At 55.1% G+C, this 18159-nt stretch overlaps 4 protein-coding genes and 1 non-coding gene across 5 annotated transcripts; 2 read left to right on the top strand and 3 right to left on the bottom strand.

Annotated features, from left to right (window-relative positions):
• Nucleotides 1-759: 759 nt before the first annotated feature.
• On the top strand, nt 760-4887 carry C8A04DRAFT_25300 (uncharacterized protein; the record flags this gene model as incomplete). Its single annotated transcript, XM_062779507.1, has 1 exon — nt 760-4887. One exon carries the CDS (start codon nt 760-762, stop codon nt 4885-4887), a length of 4128 nt encoding a protein of 1375 aa, XP_062640103.1.
• A 738-nt stretch (nt 4888-5625) lies between these two features.
• C8A04DRAFT_25301 (uncharacterized protein) lies at nt 5626-8406 on the top strand (the record flags this gene model as incomplete). Its single annotated transcript, XM_062779508.1, has 5 exons — nt 5626-5690; nt 5780-5898; nt 6006-6719; nt 6777-7840; nt 7912-8406. The coding sequence occupies 5 exons, from the start codon at nt 5626-5628 to the stop codon at nt 8404-8406; spliced, it is 2457 nt and encodes an 818-aa protein (XP_062640104.1).
• A 1307-nt stretch (nt 8407-9713) lies between these two features.
• On the bottom strand, nt 9714-11616 carry C8A04DRAFT_25302 (methylenetetrahydrofolate reductase-domain-containing protein; the record flags this gene model as incomplete). Its single annotated transcript, XM_062779509.1, has 2 exons — nt 9714-9853; nt 9918-11616. The coding sequence occupies 2 exons, from the start codon at nt 11614-11616 to the stop codon at nt 9714-9716; spliced, it is 1839 nt and encodes a 612-aa protein (XP_062640105.1).
• Nucleotides 11617-13301: 1685 nt separating this feature from the next.
• C8A04DRAFT_t25 lies at nt 13302-13386 on the bottom strand. Its single transcript has one exon. It is a non-coding gene; the product is annotated as a tRNA-Ala (tRNA).
• Nucleotides 13387-13751: 365 nt separating this feature from the next.
• Nucleotides 13752-17354, bottom strand: C8A04DRAFT_25303 (putative serine esterase-domain-containing protein; the record flags this gene model as incomplete). The annotated part of the gene is made up of 1 exon (XM_062779510.1): nt 13752-17354. The coding sequence occupies one exon, from the start codon at nt 17352-17354 to the stop codon at nt 13752-13754; it is 3603 nt and encodes a 1200-aa protein (XP_062640106.1).
• Nucleotides 17355-18159: the final 805 nt, after the last annotated feature.

An 18159-nucleotide genomic window follows, 5' to 3' on the forward strand; every position in this document is an offset into this window, starting at 1 on the left:
TAGAGAATAAGTTTTGATTAATATCTTTCTAGACTCTCTTTTCCCAAGAGGATTTAATATGCCGTTGTTTTTTCCCTGTTTGGTCTTATAAAAAAAGAATAAGAATAAAGGAAAGTGAGAGAAAACCAGCTGATGTAACCGATACACCATGATAAGTATTTTAAATGTGATACGAGGCGGGCTTTTCGGCCTTGACAAGAAAAATAAATGCTTTTCAAGACCAAGGTGGACTACACCTGCGACTGTATGTACATGTACATACATACCATGCATGTATGCGCAGAGTATTTACAAGTAATGAATCGGTCCTTTATAACGGTAACGTATGTTTCCGTGGGGTTCCACAGCCGAGCGGCCGGTAACGTTCATGATATAGTGGGGCCCAAAATTTCAAGCCCACCACCGACAAGACCTTGCCGTTGCAACTTTCAAGCCATCTCGACGACCATCACCCCACCCCCTCGGGCACCAGAGCCCTCCTCCTACTCACACGGGGAATAATCTCGGCCAGAGGAAATTCCGTGCGCCATTGTTCTCTTGGAAGTGCCTGTCGTCCCACACGCGCGGGGTGCGTGTCTCGCCGTATTTCCTGCCCCACTCAGCACGCGAGACTAAATCGTCGCCGTTCTCTACCTCACCATGCGACGGTAGCATAAACAGCTTGTTTGGGATTGCATTTGGGATTGTATTTGGGGCTGGGTTTTGTCTGTCTAGTTCCCGTGCTGCTGCGTGCTCTCGCACCTCGTCCGCCGGACCGCCATGCTCGAGAGGACTGCGACAGGCATCGAGCCCTGCAGTACCAGCTTCCAGCGCATCTTCCCTTCTGCCGGCTCCTGTCTGCCAACCCGCCGCACACTCCATGCGGCTTTTTGGCACCATGGCGCCGCCGACCTAGGGCACTTCGATACCTGTCAGCCACTTGTGCGCCATACCCCGGCCGAGGCGACCAAGATCCCCACGGCAACCCCGCGGTCCAAGCCGAAGCCGATCGAGAACGCCTACCCGGTAACTGCCCCCGGGTTTTCGCTCGACTTTTTATACCCCAGCGGAACGGCCGCGCTACTCCAGAGAGTCCACCGGATACATGGCCCCCGCTTGGACCATGGCTCGAGATCGCGGACCCCCGTCTCTCGCCTCTTCACTTCCACTGCCCCTCTTCGGTCAGACCAGCGGCCTTGGGACGACCCAGAAGCCGCCACGGGGCAGGCGGCGGGCAACCCGGAAGATGTGCATGAGGAGGACGAATGGGGCCCTCAGCGGGAGCTGGAAAGGTGGGAAGGAGATGACGACGGCGGAGGTAACAGCGGTAACGCCGGCAACGGCGGGAACGATGGACGGGGCCGACGGGACGGATGGGACGGATGGGATAGAGACCAAGGGCATCCAGTAGATGGCGCTGCCGACATCAATGGTGACGTTGACGTTACCTTAAACAGGCTGAAAAGGCTTCTGTACTCACCGACAAACACCGGCGGCTACGACCAAATCTACCAAAACTACATGAGGCTCCCTCCGGACATGCAAGAGCCCTTTAAGGCGGATGTGATGGTCACCATCTCCGCCTCAGATCGGCCCATCGAGGCTGGGCGGGTCACCGATCTCTTCGCTCAGTTTCGCATGAGCCAGTGGACCGACGATCTCCTCGCTGCTGCCACAAAGGCCCTTTTTGTCCTGAACAGAATCCAGGACGCCGTGTCCCTTTTCCGCGTGGCTGTGGAACACCGCCGCTTGAGCGGGGGGCTGGATCGCATCCTTGCCCACGGATTGGAAACGAAGTCGTTCGACTTGGTCACGCTTGTGTGGCGTCTCTACACGACCAATATCAAGGACCCCAAACCGCCGCCCGACGCCCCACCGCAAAGTTCACCTCGCCTACCAGTCGTCAATCATCTGATCTACCCGTTGACCGCCGAGGTTCCGGATCTCCACCTCCGGTTCCGGGAGTTGTACTTCTACTATGGCGACCCCGACGTCAAGCCTTGGCTGCTCAAGCCTTGGTTGATCAAACCTTGGCGTACTGAGTTCATCGGCTCCATTATCAGACACCTTTTGACCCATTCCCTCGAACTGTTGAAGGAGCCCGATACAGTTTTCATGCTCCACTGGGTGAAGGACCCGAAGGAGTACGAGCGCTACATCCTTCTCAACCACCAACGTGGGGCGAAACCCCGCTTGATGACCGACCTGTATTACAGGTACAGGTCGCTCCCGAGCGTTATCCCGGACGCCTCGATACTGCGGATCATGATGGACATCCTTTTCCCACTCAACGTTGTGGGAATGCTACGGCTCAAAACGGATTGGTACCGCGGCTACGGCCGGTTGGATGAGAGGGCCCTTGACAAGTTCATGTCTTTTTACGCGGATCGTGGCGATGTCAAGTCCCTCCTCGATCTGACCGAAGAATACGAGCAGCACCACCCCGGCAGTAATCTTAAACATGACCCAATCTTCATCGGATTCCTCGCTCGGGCTTATGCCGTTCGCGGCGATCCCAAGGGTGTGCGCCAGGTGTTGGCGGATGTCACTGAAAGAACGGGGGGCGGCCCGTCGGTCGAGCTGTTGAACCACTTGTTGAAGGCGTACAGTAATGTGGGCGAGTACGAGGAGGCGATCAATATCTTTTCGTTGATCCTCGAGCAGCACGAACCTGACCCGACCACCTTCGCTACCATGATGAGCATGGCCGGCGACCGCGGCGACCTTCAGTTTACTCTTGAGGTCTTCAAGCTCGTCGAGGACCGGGGTCTGCCGATCACCTGCGACCTGATCCAGCCCGTGGTCGAGGCATATTGCCGCAACGACCGATACGCAGATGCCGAGCGGTTGTGCATCAAGATCACCAGGAAGAAGGAGGTGCCCGGGCCTCACACCCCGCTCTGGAACACGCTCATCCGCCACAACGCCTGGGGGCGAGACCTGATTGGGGTGAACCGGCTCCTCCAGCACATGACATCGCTCAACGTCTCCTACGACCACACGACCTATGCCCACCTCATCTTGGCGCTGCTCTACGTCAACCAATCGCACCACGCCCTACATCTGCTCCGAGCTGCGCTCGACGAGGGATCCTTTGAGCCCACCCAGGACCATTACATCCTTCTCATGGTAGCCTTCATCCACACCCAGGAGTCGTGGCTAGCCTTCAAAGTTTACGACTTGATGCGCCGTACCGGCTTCCCAGAGTCGGCCGCTGCTACCGCTCAGTACATCACCGCCTTCGCAAATTACCGGCGGCTGCAAATCGATGACAAGTATACTCTAAAGTTGAAGAGGCGGTTTGCCGGATTCATCCTCCGTGAGTTTTATCGGGCCATGGAGAGGGAGGAGAATAACGAACCCGACTCCAACGGTGCTATCATCCACCTCTACTCCAAGACCCTTTTGGCCTTGACCAGGATGCGGGAGTATGCTTCGGTGAACCGAATCATTAAAATTCACAACGAGCGCTACCCAGACCGCGGGACCCCCGAAACCATGCCTCTCGAGATCCTGCACTTAGTCTTGCTCGCCCAGTTTCGTTCTAGAAAGATTGCCCGCGTCCGCAAGACGTGGGAGATCATCCTCCGGCGCACTAGCCGGCGCTATCAGCCGGCCGCGTCGTTCCTGAACCCGGAGGGCGAGGGCTACGACCCGGAGAATCCGGTCAACCCCATTGTTTCCGACCAGCGGTTCCGCCTCAGCGAACCGCTCCGGGTAATGCAATACGTGCACATAGACGCCGGAGATTCGATTGGCTTAATTAAGCTGGTGGAGACAGTACGCGCGCGCGGCTACGAACTGGATAACAAGAACTGGAACTACCATGTGCAGGGGCTGGCAGATATGGGGCGGTGGCACCGAGCCTTCACTACGTGCGAAAGGGTACTCATGCCCAACTGGGCCGGCTGGGCGGCGCTCACCGGCCCGCGCTCGAAGCGGTCGCATCTCCCGATGGACTTGCGCCAGGGCGGCCGCAACCCGCGCCTGTTCCGGCCCACCAATCACACCCTGCTCGTTCTCATCCGCGAGTATCGCAACCTCGAGCGAATGGCGCCCTGGTCGCGCACTGCCGCCCATCATTTCCGTCTCATCAACGCCGACTGCCCCAAGACCGTCCGCGCCATCATCAGCCGGCGCACCGGCCGACATTCGCTCGACGAATTGATCATCGAGAAGCGGTTGCGGTTCGCCGGGGCGGCCGCGCTGCAGAAGAAAAGGGAGGGCATCAAAAGGTCGCAACGCGCGAAGCGTCGTCTGCATCCACGAGGCAGTGGGCGCTACGCACCGCAGGGTGTCCGCGCCCGGATCAAAAGGATGGCCCGGATCCGTGGGCATATTGCCGATGGAACTGTTATTCGGGGCGGGAAAACGGGCGCTAAAACCATGCGCGAACTTCGGAAGCTGCAGATTGAAAAGAAAGAAAAGATCAGGGCGCAGAATCGCCAGCCACGCTGGGAAGAGCAGGACCGCCAGGATCGTCAGGACATTGAGGACCTTCAGAAACTGTTGGAGAGCCGAGAACTCCAGGAGCGCCAGGAAGCTCAGACAGCCCGAGCGCAAAAACAGCTGGAAGATATGGCACCGAGGACATCCACTAGTGATGAGGCTGAACCTTGGGCTGGTCTGGAGGGATTCGATCTGGGTGACATGGACGACAACTCTTCGGGCAAGCGGGAGAAGGGCGACAAGAAGAGCTTGTCAGTGGACGATTTCATCAGCGCGCTGAAGGGGGAGCCTGTGGGGGGCAGCGCGGTGCCAGCAGACAGCGGTGAGACCGGGGAACAGAATAAAAGGAATACGAAGAAAAAGAAGTCGAAGAAAGATAAGGAATGGGGAGATGGGGCTATGTCACCGGATGATTTTATAAAAGCAATGAAAGGAGGTGGTGGTGACGAAGAAAAGTAATCGATGAATATTTGACATTCGGTAAACTGGGGGAAACAAAGGAAAATAGGAACCAACAAAAGGAGGAGGGGAAAATGGAGCGAGATGCTTTTGGTGTACGATTGGTGCTCTGTATGTCTATGTAAGCTACTTTATGTGTGTATGCCGACGGGAAGAAAAAGGAGATGTGTATGTACAGGTAGTCATGACTTGGGGGATGTTGAGATCTAATAGATGATAGACCACGGGAGTTGGGTACAATAGCCAGGTCAAAAAGCCACCTTGAATCGGTTACGCGTTGCGTTGATTCAGTTTCTCCTGCCTCCGGGCAAGTTTTAGTGTGTGATGGTTAATGATGTGACGGTAACTTTCGATAGTCCAGGTTGGATTGAATACACTAGGGCCGAGCTGAAACACCGAAATTCGGTTACACCCTTGACGGCTCGCAAAACGTCTCGTCAGCTTGGCATTCCGCGGTGGGATGCAGATCTCTTGGCGCTGTGACGCGACCAAGAAATAATTATTACAAGCACCGGGCAAGTGAACGCATCGCGCCGGTAATGGGCATCACCGCATCGCAAACCGAGTTTTTTTTGCATTTTTGGCCAAACCTTCAGATCGATCCTATCCATGGCTATCTAAATTTCTTCCTTTTGTGCTCATTCTATCCCGTTATTAAGTGCTTTTCCATATCATCAACCTCCTGCGCTGAAGAGACAATCCATGGCCGCCTGTGAACAGGCATAACACGACAACAAAATGCTATTTCCCGAAGAACACTCGGCGCATTTGAAGCAATGGATTGTCAAGCGACTGGAAAATACGTAAGTTTGCATAGAGTCGTCTTTTGTGCTGCGATTATGGCAATTTTTTTGCTGACAATAACGGTGGATTTCTTTCTCCTGGAAAATAGTTCCGATGCTGACCCCGATGTCCTCGCCGACTACGTTTTGGCATTATTACGGCACGATGGTGACATCAACGACGTGCGCAAGCTCTGCGAATCAGAAATTCCCGACTTTCTAAAAGAAGGTACGCTGTCCATCGCCCTTTCCTAAAGATTTAGGATCCAGGATGCCCAAGATTTCAGGCACCCGAGACTGACCTGCTCCTTCCCTTGTTCTCCCCCCCCCGGGCAGACTCTCCAGTTTTCGTGAACGATGTCTTCGACGCGATCGCCCACCGCTCATATCTTCCCGGCGCCCCTCCCCCGCCTCCGAAGCAACAACAACAGCAGCACCGTGCGACGACCGCTGCTTTCCCAGATCCGGGCCCCGCCAACGAAGGTTCTTACGGCATGTTTTACGACGACCGTCCGATGGATATGGCTGTCCCGGCTTTGCCACCTCCCTTCTCCAACGGTTCGAGGAAGCGGGGATACACCGACTGGGACGATCCGAACGCAAACGTACAAAATGGAGGGGGTCATGCATTCGGCGGCCGACCGGTCAAGCAACCCAGGCGGGGTCGCCGAGACTCGAGGTCCGATACTCTGAATAAGTGGTATCGAGAGGGCATGTCCGACGCCGTGGCTGGTCAAGTACCTTATGCGCAAGGTGCTGCTGGCCCCCCGGCGACGGTGGGCTACTTCAATCCCCAAAATGGTGCGGTGGGGGGTTCGTTATTCGGAATGAGCATGGCAACTGGGCATCCCATGCCCGATTTCTTGGGTGGCGGTCACTTTGCGCCTGGTAAGAAGAGGAAGAAGTGTCGTGACTTTGAGAAAAAGGGGTTTTGCCCACGCGGGACGAGTTGCACGTTTGCGCATGGCAACGACTCAGTTTACGGAGGCCCTCCAGGGCCGCCATTTGGAGGTATGCAGATGATGCCGCGGCAAGCTTCGGCGGGTGAGGGTAGGTATTGCATTTTCTCTCTCAGGCTTAGATTTGTAGCTAATCCAGGCCGCATAGAGTACGATCCTTCCAACGCCCTGATGCCCGACCTGCTCAACGGTCAAGGTCCCTTCCCTGGACAAATGCCAATCCCGGTTTTTGGCCAACAACAGCGACACCGAGGCGGCAAGTACCAGAACCGCCAGAGGCGGGCCGATAAAGCAACCTTCTCCGCTGATGGGCCGGTATTTGATAAGACAAAGTCGACAATCGTGGTGGAGAACATCCCTGAGGAAAGCTTCACCGAGGATCAGGTCAAAAGCTTCTTCTCCCAGTTCGGCAGCATTGTGGATGTTTCGATGCGGCCGTACAAAAGATTGGCAGTTGTCAAGTTCGACAATTGGACGGCTGCCAATGCAGCCTATCAGTCACCGAAAGTCATCTTCGACAACCGTTTCGTGAAGGTCTTTTGGTATAAAGATGAGGCGTCTGCTACGGCTAGTTCTGCAGATGGCGGTTCGGGTACAACGAAACCAAAACATGCTCGCGGCTTACCCACAGCTGATGACCATGAGGCTGGGTCGCAACCGGAGATCGACCTGGACGAGTTTGCGAAGCAACAAGAAGAGCGACAGAAGGCCTTTGAGGAGAAGACAAAAAGAAGAGAGGACCTTGAGCGACAGCGTGAGGAGTTAGAGAAGCGGCAGCAGGAGCTGATGGCCAAACACTTAGAGGAAAAGGCGAAGCTACAGGTTAAGCTAGGGGGTTCTAATGGTAGCAAAAACGAGAACGGTAGAGACGACACCAAGAGGCCAATAAGCCAGACCGAAGCGCTTCGTGCACAGTTAGCAGCACTTGAGGCTCAGGCGAGGGAAATGGGTATTGACCCAGATGACCCCGATGCCTCGGCGTCGTGGACCCCTAGGGGCGGTAGCAACGGACGAGGGCGAGGCGGTAGTTGGAGAGGTTCCCCATCACCATACACGCCCCGTGGGTCATTTCGTGGCGGCTATCGTGGCCGTGCGAACGTCCACGCTGCATATGCTGCCTATTCGCTTGACAATCGCCCGAAGAAGGTAGCCCTGACCGGAGTGGACTTCACCGCCTCTGACAAGGACGAGACACTCCGGCAGTACCTCTTCGTAAGTTCATTTTACCAGTCTCAGCGCCTCGGGCGTACCCTTCCGGCGTCGTAGATATTAACAGTGTTTAGGGAATCGGCGAATTCACCGACATTCACACGACACCAGCTTCCACCGAGATCACGTTTAAGGACCGGAAAACAGCCGAGAAATTTTACAACTCGGTTCTTCTCGCTAACAGGGAGCTACCTGGTCTTGACACTCCTGTTGAGGTCAATTGGGCCGGCGCCAACGGCGCTCCAGGTTCTATGCCCACGACGCCGGGTGTGTTCACGGAAGGTAGCAAAACCAACAACGGTGGTGCCAATGGGCAAACCAAGGGTGAGCGCAGAGCAGTTAGCGCCAACGGCGAAGACGACGGCGGCGGCGGAAACGACCGCCGCGGCGCGAGAGAAGAAAGGGAGGATGAAGGCGATGCAGGAGGTAGCGGCGATAAGGACGTGCACATCCTGCTTGATCGGCCGACCCATGGCGACCACCATCACCACCGCCATCACCAAAAAGACAGGGAGCAGCGGGAAATGGATTATGAGGTGGCAGATGAGGAAGATCAGTGGGGGTATTAGTAGTACTCGCCGACTTACACAAGCAGGCCCATCAAATTCTGTCTTCGTTTAGGCGTTTGACGGCCTGGTCCTTTCGTTCCGCAAGATTATAGGCGCATCGAAGAAGAAACACGAGACTGCGTGTGCGTGCCGGCAAATGAACCATTGCGTCAATCGTTCAATTCAAGTTGGCTTTGTCGGCCCGGGCCCATGTTGGGAGTGCATACCATAGCAATTATTATCACTATTTCTTTGCCAGAAGGCGACAACGCCCATGAAGGGAAATGAACTCAACAAAGCATGGTCTGAAAGAGCAGGGGCGCAGAGATAGAAAAGGGTGTGCGATGATGAAACGGAAACAAAAGTGGCTACTAGACAAATGGCCTTGTAGGAAACAACCTTCGTGGAACTCGACATAGATATAAAGTATAAATGCCATGTGATAAGGACAAGCGGAAGAACTATACACAACCCACAAATTGTGCTTAATTGCAGGGTGCCAAGTCCGCGCTACAGCTTGGGACTTACTCTCATGGAGCGTCTGGAAGGGGGAAGAAAATTCGATCCTGCCTTTGGAATTTCCCTGGGTATCGTTGAGATCTCGGTTATGTACGAAAACTAGGTTGGACCATCTTCTTCCCCACCCGCTCACCTCTGTCCCTTCTATCCCTTTCTACGCCTCTTTGGGGGGGTTTTGATCCCATTCAAGCCTTACTTTACTTTCCCTCCTCTACTGCCCTCCCAAGTCCCAAACCCGTCCCTCCCCACAGCCGAACCGACCCGGCTCAGTCCTCGTTTCTTTGTCTACCAGTTGATGATTTTGGTGGAGAGAAAAGACCGAGAAATAAAAAAAAATAAAAGAAACTATCATCCATCCATCCTATCCCAACACCATCCCACCCCATTTTTGTTGAAAAATCAAGACCCTGACCTCAGGGGGGTATATATGCCCAGCGCCCCCATCTGTATCCCCATGATGATGATGATGATGCGCGTTTTGTTCGCCCCGCCTACTCTCGAAGAGAGAGAAAAAAACGCCATTCCCACATGCATGCTCCTGCTGTATGTTAAATAAAGTCCGAAAGGTTGCGTGCGTTCGTTTCAAGATGCGTCATTTTCTCTCGATCCGGATCCTCTCCGCGTCTCGCTCCAGGCTCTGCGGATAGATAGATGAATATTAAAATTCCGTGTTTGTTGTTTTGTGCATTTGGGAGGTTGAAATTATTCCGGCCATGCTGAAAAAGGTGTTGAAGAAGAAAAGGGTCTCCCGCCAGTCGGCTAGCCAGGTTGAGTGGTTAAGTCCGATGGGCTGTAGAGTCGACACGGCTTTACGACAATATTTCGACGCCGTTAGCAGCGCCGTTCGTGGTACCGTTCGCTTGGGGCTCCGGAACCTTGTCTAAGCCTGGGGCTTGAATCCCCTTCAGGACATCGAAAATGGTGTGCCCCGCATGGAAGTCATTGTTCACTACAGCATGTTGTTAGCTCAATGCTCTACCACGGCTGGTGTGACATGTCAGGGTTTTGCTTACCGATGTTGACCAAGTACCACGTGTTCATGATTTCGTCCAAGAGAGTGCGGCTGGAGGAGCCGGTCTCATAGCACCGCGCCCATTCCGTGCCCAATTGGAACGCCTCGTCCTTCCAGGCAAGGAAGCTGATGCGTTCCACAATGGTAGGCTGGACAATTTCCTTGCCCGGGAAAACGCCCCATGTGACAGCGTTAGGCCCCTCGGACTGTGCATTGGTATGGAGGTTGCCCGATTTTGTCACCGCATGGTAGGTGAGGTCAGGGTGGTTTTCGATCCGCCGCTTGATTTCCGGGAAGATCTCGGGCGAGATAAGCATCTCGAGGTAGGCCTTTTGGTAGACGTAACCGTTCCCCGGGCCCCAGCCGTGGATTGGATGTGTCGACTTGACACCATTAACGGCCGGCTGTGAGTTCACGGTGATGAGTCCACGGCTGTTGACATCAATCAAGTCATTCTTGATAATATCAGCCTCTTCCGTAACGGGGGCCTCGCTCCAGGGAAGGTATTCGATCTCCTTGTTCAGGTAGCGGATGAAGAGATCCGCAATATCGCGCACGCTGGTCGGTTCCCCCCACTTCTTGCGATTTTGCTCGTTGCTCCCAGTCAACCCAATGCCGTAGGCATCTAGCTCACCGAAAGCTGGAGACCTAGAATCACCCCAGCGGCCATTGGGGAATTCATCCCAGTCTTGAGTACGTGCCACATATGACTTGTTCCGGTTACGCCAGAAAATCGGCCGAACATCCTCGTCACGTCGCCCAAACCCAAGCGACTGCTTCCAGGGCAAGGCCTGTTTGAGCGGGCGATCGGGGCGTGGCATCCAATCTAGCTCTTCCAGAACCATGCGGGTGGCCTGAGCAAGGTTCATGGTGTAAAAGTGCAGGTGACGAATGCCAGCACCAAGGATCTTGCGGCACATGTCCGCCACAAGGGTCTTGCCGATATCACGAACAGCCACGTCGTCATTCTTGACAGGCTCCAGCTTTTCCATCCAGTCTTCGGGGATCTTGCAGTTCATGTGGTTCGCGCGACGCAGAAAGCTGGCATACGTGGCGATGGGCATAATACCAGGCACAATGGGAACGGTGATACCACGCTCCCTGACCTTTCCCACCCATCGAACAAAGTTGTCGGCGTCGTAGAACATTTGTGTAACAATGAATGTCGCACCCATGTCGACCTTCTCTTTAAGATGGTCCAGCAGCAGGTCCTCGTCCTTGTTGTCATCGCACCCCTCTGGGTATCCGGCCACGCCAATATCGAAATGGTTGCCGTACACTTTGCGAATATGAGCCACGAGATCGCGGGCGTACTGGAAGCCGTCGTCGGCAGCCTCCCACTTTTCCTTCTCACGCGGCGGGTCACCGCGGAGGGCCAGAATGTTGGTGCAACCGGCCTTGTAGGCCCGGCGAAGAGCATCGTTAACCTTCTCCTCCCCCATATCGGTACACGTTAGATGCATGCAGGCTTCGAGGCCGAGGTACGCCTGGGCCTGGACCACCATTTCGCAAGTCAGCTCGGCAATCCGGCCACCCGCGCCCCATGTGATGTCGATAAACTTGGGCCCGAAGTTGTACATGCGCTCCATGCGGTCATACAAGTTCTGGACGCCCTGGGCGGTCTTGGGCGGGAAGTATTCGAACGAGAAGGACGGGTTGCCGGTCCTCTCGGCCTCCGCCAGCATTTCCTTGATATGCATGGTGGCGGTGGTTTGGTGGTTCTCGTCGTAACGTTACTGGGCGAGTAAATAATAGACTGCTACTGCGGTGGCAATATCATGTTAGCCTGCCCTCGCCGTACATACGCGCCCGATACGGGCAGGTTCGTCGCCGGGATTGAGCCGGTGGTAGGAACGGAGGTTGGGGGAGTAGACAAGGCAAGTTCCCTTCGCCCTCACAATCACCGATATAGAGAGGGAGGCCAGACCCGAAAGGCCGAGGGAGAGGGAGAAATGGACTCAAGACGCAGAAACAAGCGGGGAAGTCATACATGGTCAATCAATCTTGGAGAACAGCTCGACTCGCTCGCTTCCTGGGGCCTCGGACAGACTAGGAAGCAGCGTCTTCACCTCGACACCGTGTGCACCGCGGTGCCCTTGAGCTCCAGTCGGTGATGGTCCCAAAAACGGGGAGAGAAAGGATGAAAAAAGGGAAGAAACAATAAGAGAAGGAGATGGGCAAAAGAGGAAGGAAGAGTCAGCAAAACCGACGAGAAGAAGGGAAGGAGAGACCGTGGGGCAACGACCGCTTTTACGTGCACAGTGCAAGGTGTAGCATGCTCGAAGCAGAATTTCGCCGTGCCCGGAGGGCTTCTCATTGGGTAAGATGGGATCGCACCTGCATCTCCCGATCCCCACCCACCCCCGTCCCCAAGGAGCGAGCGCCGACACCTTGAGGACCCCCGAACTTGTCGAGCGAGAAACCCCGCAGTTCGGAGGCTAGGAGAGCACGGGGAAGGACGGAGACAGTGGACTGGAGGTACTTGATGAGCCCAGCAGATCTCAATTGCTGCAATTCATCTCTCTGCGGGGTCTAAGATCGCCGAGTTGAAGTCGTGGCCCGAATAACAGAGAAACAGAGCGGAAGGGAACGTTTTTGTTTGCTATGGCAACGACGGGATTTGACAGCGAAGCACCGCATCCAAAATACCCCGGCGGGCCGGACCCCGTCCCTCTCAGTACTCCGAATGTGGCTTGCGTGAACATCCCGACAAGGCACAGTACGAAATCCGAATGTAACTGGCGGTCAACGGTCGAATTGGTTGAATGCACACATAACCCCAGCCCAGACGAGAAAAGGGGGAATGAGAATATCCTGTACTCAGGAAACTCAGAAACGAGCACGACGGCATCGATGCATCTCATCAGATTCGTCAGATGCACCGCATGGGCCACTCACTCCAGGGCGGTTCGGATGCGACCCCCGACGAAAATCCACCCGTCTCCCGTAATACACCGTATTCTAAGTGGAGGGGCCAAACAACACCTTCGGATCGCACAGCGACCGGCGAACCGCTCCAAGTGGCTCCTGACGTAACCCAGTTGCGAGAGACAACTTTTTCTTGGGGGACACAGGCACACAGGGGACAGGGGCAAGCAACCTGATTTCTGAGTCCTTGTGAATAACGTTAGCGTCAACTGCCCCCACTGTGCCATTGATCGCCCTGCCGTGGCCGGCCACATGCCAATTTCGCGACCGGGCCGGCCCTCCACAGTGTGGAACGATAGCCGCATTTACACTCGGTCGTGCAAAGCCAAGTTGGAGAGACAGGAACGGAGACGAACGCTTCCCCAGGGGACAAACGGTCTGAAGTAGCGGTTGGACCAAGCACAAAAAGAAAACAGACCCAGGAAAAATTCATGCAGACAGCATAAAATAATTGCTGTGGACGAGCTGGGAATCGAACCCAGGACCTTTCGCATACAGGTAGGTATGCTAAGCGAACGCTCTACCAACTGAGCCACACGCCCTTGATTGGTTACCGTTGTACCGATTTGGGCCCTATCATCTTTGCTCCAACCTGCCTGTCCCGTGGAGTTTAATAAGGATGAAGAACGACATTGAGTTACGAGAAATCGGGGCCGATGGGTGGGGGAAGACATCGTGGGCGATACTTTGGATGCCCGAAGGACGGCAGCGGGCACACACCATAAGTAGTAGAGCACCACCAGGTTGTCACTCGCACCCAGAAGAACAAACCATAGATATACTGTGTATTTCGGATATGCACATCTCGCCGGCTTTCCTTGGTACACAATAGGTAACGGCCGCCGGTAAGGAATTCCCATGAGCGTAACAAACAAAAACCCTATTATGGAACAGATATTCGCCTCGATTACTTGGCCGTCTTCCCAACCTCTGCACTAGCATGGCTATTACTACCAATTTTCGGGGACTTCGACTTCCCCGCGCCACCTTTCCCAACTATCTTCTCCGCCCAATTCCAACTCAAGGGACTTGGACTTCTTGAACTCTTCCCCCCACTAGCAGAACCCGGCACTCCCAGCTTTCCCTCCCCTTCTCTGCCCCGCAACGCTGCCCCCTTTTCACCCTCAGGACCACCACCCATACTTCCCGACCTAGAGTCACCCCTCTCACCTACTCCATCATCACTCTCATCTCCGCTGTCCAACCAGTCCCGCTCACTCCATGTCACCGAGTCAAGCCGGTCTAGCAACGGCCGCGGTGTGGTCGGAGTTCTGGCCCAAGTAACATCCGACACACCCGCTGCAGACACACCCAGCGCATTTCCGGTGTTGGTAGTGCTCGACGCGGCGAGCGAAGGGCTTAGCTTTGGACTACGTGGTAATTCCGGCACGATATCCGCTTCCTCTCCACTACCGTAGGAGCTATCATCACCGCCACTACTACCCACCCCGCGGCCAGCTCGATCTTCGATTATGGTCCGTTCCCCATGCGCATCCTGTCTCGTTGCCGTATTTCTCCTCTCACCACCGTCCCCTTTACTCGGGGGTTGGCTCAAGTCCTTTGCCCGCTCCGCATTTGGCTCATCTTCGTCCCTACGCCGGGCGGTGGCGGTATCTGAAAAATGGGCTTCGACAAGGTGCTGAACGACGGGCCAGCCAAAGGCGTTGGCAAAGGTACGGCGCACGACAATATTGTTATGCGCATCAGGCTCTAACTTGACGAGGACCTTGCGCCAGGAGAGGCCTCGATGGTAAGCCCGCGCAATCTTCTCCTCGACGCGCATCTGGGAGGTGTCGATATCGAGGTCATTGGGAAGATCGCTGGGGGCTGGCTCGCGACTAGTGTCGAGGGAGGGGGTGTGAACCGTCGAGGTTTCGTCATTGGTGGTGGAAGCTGTGGATGGTTTAGGACCTGGGGTTTGTTCGGAAGAATATGATTCCTCGGAAGGTACAGATTCTTTGGCGTGTGACGCTGGTTGTGACGGTGGGGGGGAGGAAGTGCTAGGTGCTGATGTTTGAGAGGTTACTGTTTGTGCGCGGCGACGCAAGTTTAGAGGGCTGGAAGACCGTTCTTTGATAGGCGGAGGAGGAATGTCCGCCGTGTGGTAGACGCGGTCATGGAAGATAGTCCGAGGACGGGCGGAAGGGTCAATGATGAACTCGATTGGTGGCAGTTTTGGGTTAAGCAGGTCCCCGGCGGATTCGAAGATGGTTGTCTTTGGAGGTGCTGACATGCCCTCGAGCTCCTCCGTAAGTTCATTCCCGCTGGTGACTTTGGATTTAGACGAGGTGGCAGAGCCCGCAGGGGACCACTGCTCTGATTTTAGCGTCTGGCTCCGTTGGTAGATCTTGGTTACCTTGGAAGACGTTGGGGCTGGCGGTTTCGGTGTTTCGTTGCGGAAGAAACTGAAAATTCCTGAAAAGGGATTCGACGTCGCTGTCGTCGAGCTCTGGAGCTGCTGAAGCTCCGAAGGCCCCTCTTGGTAGGGGCTAGCAATCGACCTCAGACTCTGTCGGTCGTCTTCAAGCATGGCGTTAGTTGGCGGTTGGGGGACCTGATGAGAGTCCTCCTCGCTAGTCGGCGTGGCCCCGCCCGCGATGGGGCCGTCTGCGCCATTGCCTCTCGTGTCTGCTGGTGACCAAGGGGCAAGCCTGGGAGTCGTCACGTTAGCTCCTGTGAGCTCGGCCCACCCGAATCCAACCATAGTCTCTACCAGACCTGCTTCCCGGCGAGCCTTCTCAACCCGCCCAAGTCCCTGCCAGTCGAGAAAGAGGAGGCAACTCGTCCGTAGGGGAACAATGCCGTCATTGACCACATTGGAATACACGGTCCGATTGCGAAACTTTTTAAGCGCCTTATGAGCCGGCCCCGTAGGGAGGATCCGGAGCAGCGGCTTGGACTCGGGCTGATGCTCGCCATACACGCGCTTGTGGGCGTGCTCTCCAAGGTTGCTCATGAGAGCACCCCACCCGTTTCGTGCAATAGTCGGCGCTCTCCAAGTTAACCCTAGGTCTTGACCCGTTCGCCCCACGAGACCAAAGTCCAGTGCAAACTTGACGTAAAGCGGATTCTCATGGTTCAGGCCGAGAAACGGAGTTGCCAGAGCGATGAAGTTGATCGGTTCGATAAGGTCGAAGAATTGAGGTGAATGTTTTTGAATGTACGCAACGGCGTATGTCTGAACAAGTCCCCCAAGAGAATGGGCGATGAAGCTAATTTTGGTAAATTTGTACAGTCGATTGCCCCCGGTGGAGACTGTCTGGTGAACGGAGCTGTGCTTGTGTGCCTCCTCGATGCCTTTCTTCGGTGCCCCCGCCTTAAGGGTGTGGGCGATGGCCTCTGAAGCTGCTTTAGCAGTCGGCAAGCATGGCTGGTCAGGGTAGGTCATGGAGAGAATGTATCTGGCGAGTCGTTTGCCTAGATATTTGATGCCTCGTTCGGTCTTGGCAGCATTTCCGGGGAACCCGCGGACGACGACCTCCTCACCATCTTCATCTTCGTCATCTGGAACGATGTCTTCTTGACCCTCCTCCGCTTCCCCATCTGCATCGGTGGTTTCTTTTGCGGCCTTTCGAGCCGCCCACTCGCGTGCTTTGCGCACCCTAGCATCGATCTTCGCCTGTTTAACTGCAGCGTCAATGCTTTCCTTCATGAACAGCATGTCTCCGCCAAGGTTGCTGTGTAAACCGTGTGTGAGCACAACTAAATGCACCTTTTTCTGTTTTCTCTTGGGCTTCTGTTCCGCTTTTTTGGGTTGTCCGCCAACAGCATCAGACGCAGTGACAGATCCCGGATCCTCGCTCTGTCGTGCCCTTAGCCATCCAATATCATCCCATCCTGATATCCTGGGAGTATTCCACAAGGCCACTGTGTCTTCAACCGTGAGCCGAACGGCTTTAGAAAAAACACCCTTCAGCTGAGCCGGATGATGTTTCTGGGAGCTTGAGCTCTGTTGGAAGTCGCTGACACGGCCCGGTTGCGAAGCCTGCGCCTGATTCCCAATGACGGGTACCACGGAGCCGAGGTTCAACGACTTTTCGTCGCGCGCCAGTAAAACCTCGTAGTTGACGGACGCCGAAGCCGAAAAAACGACTTGCGAGGAGACTTCTATCACCCACGTCACCGTCTCCCCTTCATGCCCCGGCCCACCTCCGAAATGACCATGTTTGCTGCTGCCTTCTCCAGCACTCTGGCGGATGTTATCTGGAATGACGAGGTGGCAGTTCCATACGGCGCCGGCCTTGAGCATGGGTTCGAATTCGGGTACACCATAGCGGCGAGGGTTTTCAAACTTCTCGAAAGGCTTGAATGTCGACGGATACGCGGAAACGGCGAGTGTGTATGGCCCGTGGACGAAGGCGGCTCGGAGGGCAATGGCGCACGTATTCTTGATGCGAAGGTAGAGAAACTCGGGAGACGGGAGAATGTGGTCGGCAGACGGTGTGTATGTTACTGTGTAGCGGACGACCTCGCCAATTTTGACGCTACCCGTTTGGTGGAGGAGCAACATGGCAGGCGAGCAAGAATGATGTCTTACTGTTCATGTGTCGTCGGGATACGGTGCCAGCATGTGACTGGCGGGGTTGATATCAGAGTTTCGGGCACGGAAGCTTCGGTCGGGCCCGGCAAATGACGACCCTATCCCATTGTGTTGATACACCTTACGTTAGCAGTCAGTAATGCGAAGTGCCTGCCGCAGTATCCGATTGCGAAAGAGGCTTGAGGGACGAGACCGTGAGACCGGCGCAGCCTCGCCAACGGTGGCCCCCGCAGGGATATGCGGGTGTCAAAGGAACGGGCGAAACGCGAGGCAGGGGTGCTGCTTGATGACGACGTCGGAATCCGCAATTGCTGATGTCCGTCGACGGCCAACACCGCACTCTTCGAAGAAAATAACAGAACAGTGGCGAAGTCTTGGAAGTTGTTACCACGTCCAACAACAACACCATTTACAGAAAGGCTTGATTGGCTTGGCTGCAGTTGACAAGATTCATTGAACGGTGCAATGTTAAAAGAGATGACGAGCGGAGCGATCCGGAACACATGCCAAGTCTTCCTATCTTGAGCTCAGCCGACGAGATTCCTGATTCGGTTTTTTGCGCTCAGTACGGATTACCTGATTGAATACGTCAACTGTAATTACAGGCCGAGTTTCTTCACTTTCCCGAGAAAGTAAAAATGGGAGGAGAAGGGGTTAAGATAAGCACACTTCAAAACTTGGCCTGTTATATGATGTATCAGACATCAATTCAACAACATTCGTCCTTCCTTCTAGGTAATCTTGTTGTCTTACACAGCGGTGGCATAAACCTGGA

This window comes from Dichotomopilus funicola, assembly GCF_033296635.1.
Source record: "Dichotomopilus funicola strain CBS 141.50 unplaced genomic scaffold C8A04scaffold_6, whole genome shotgun sequence".
Classification (NCBI taxonomy): Eukaryota; Fungi; Ascomycota; class Sordariomycetes; order Sordariales; family Chaetomiaceae; genus Dichotomopilus; species Dichotomopilus funicola.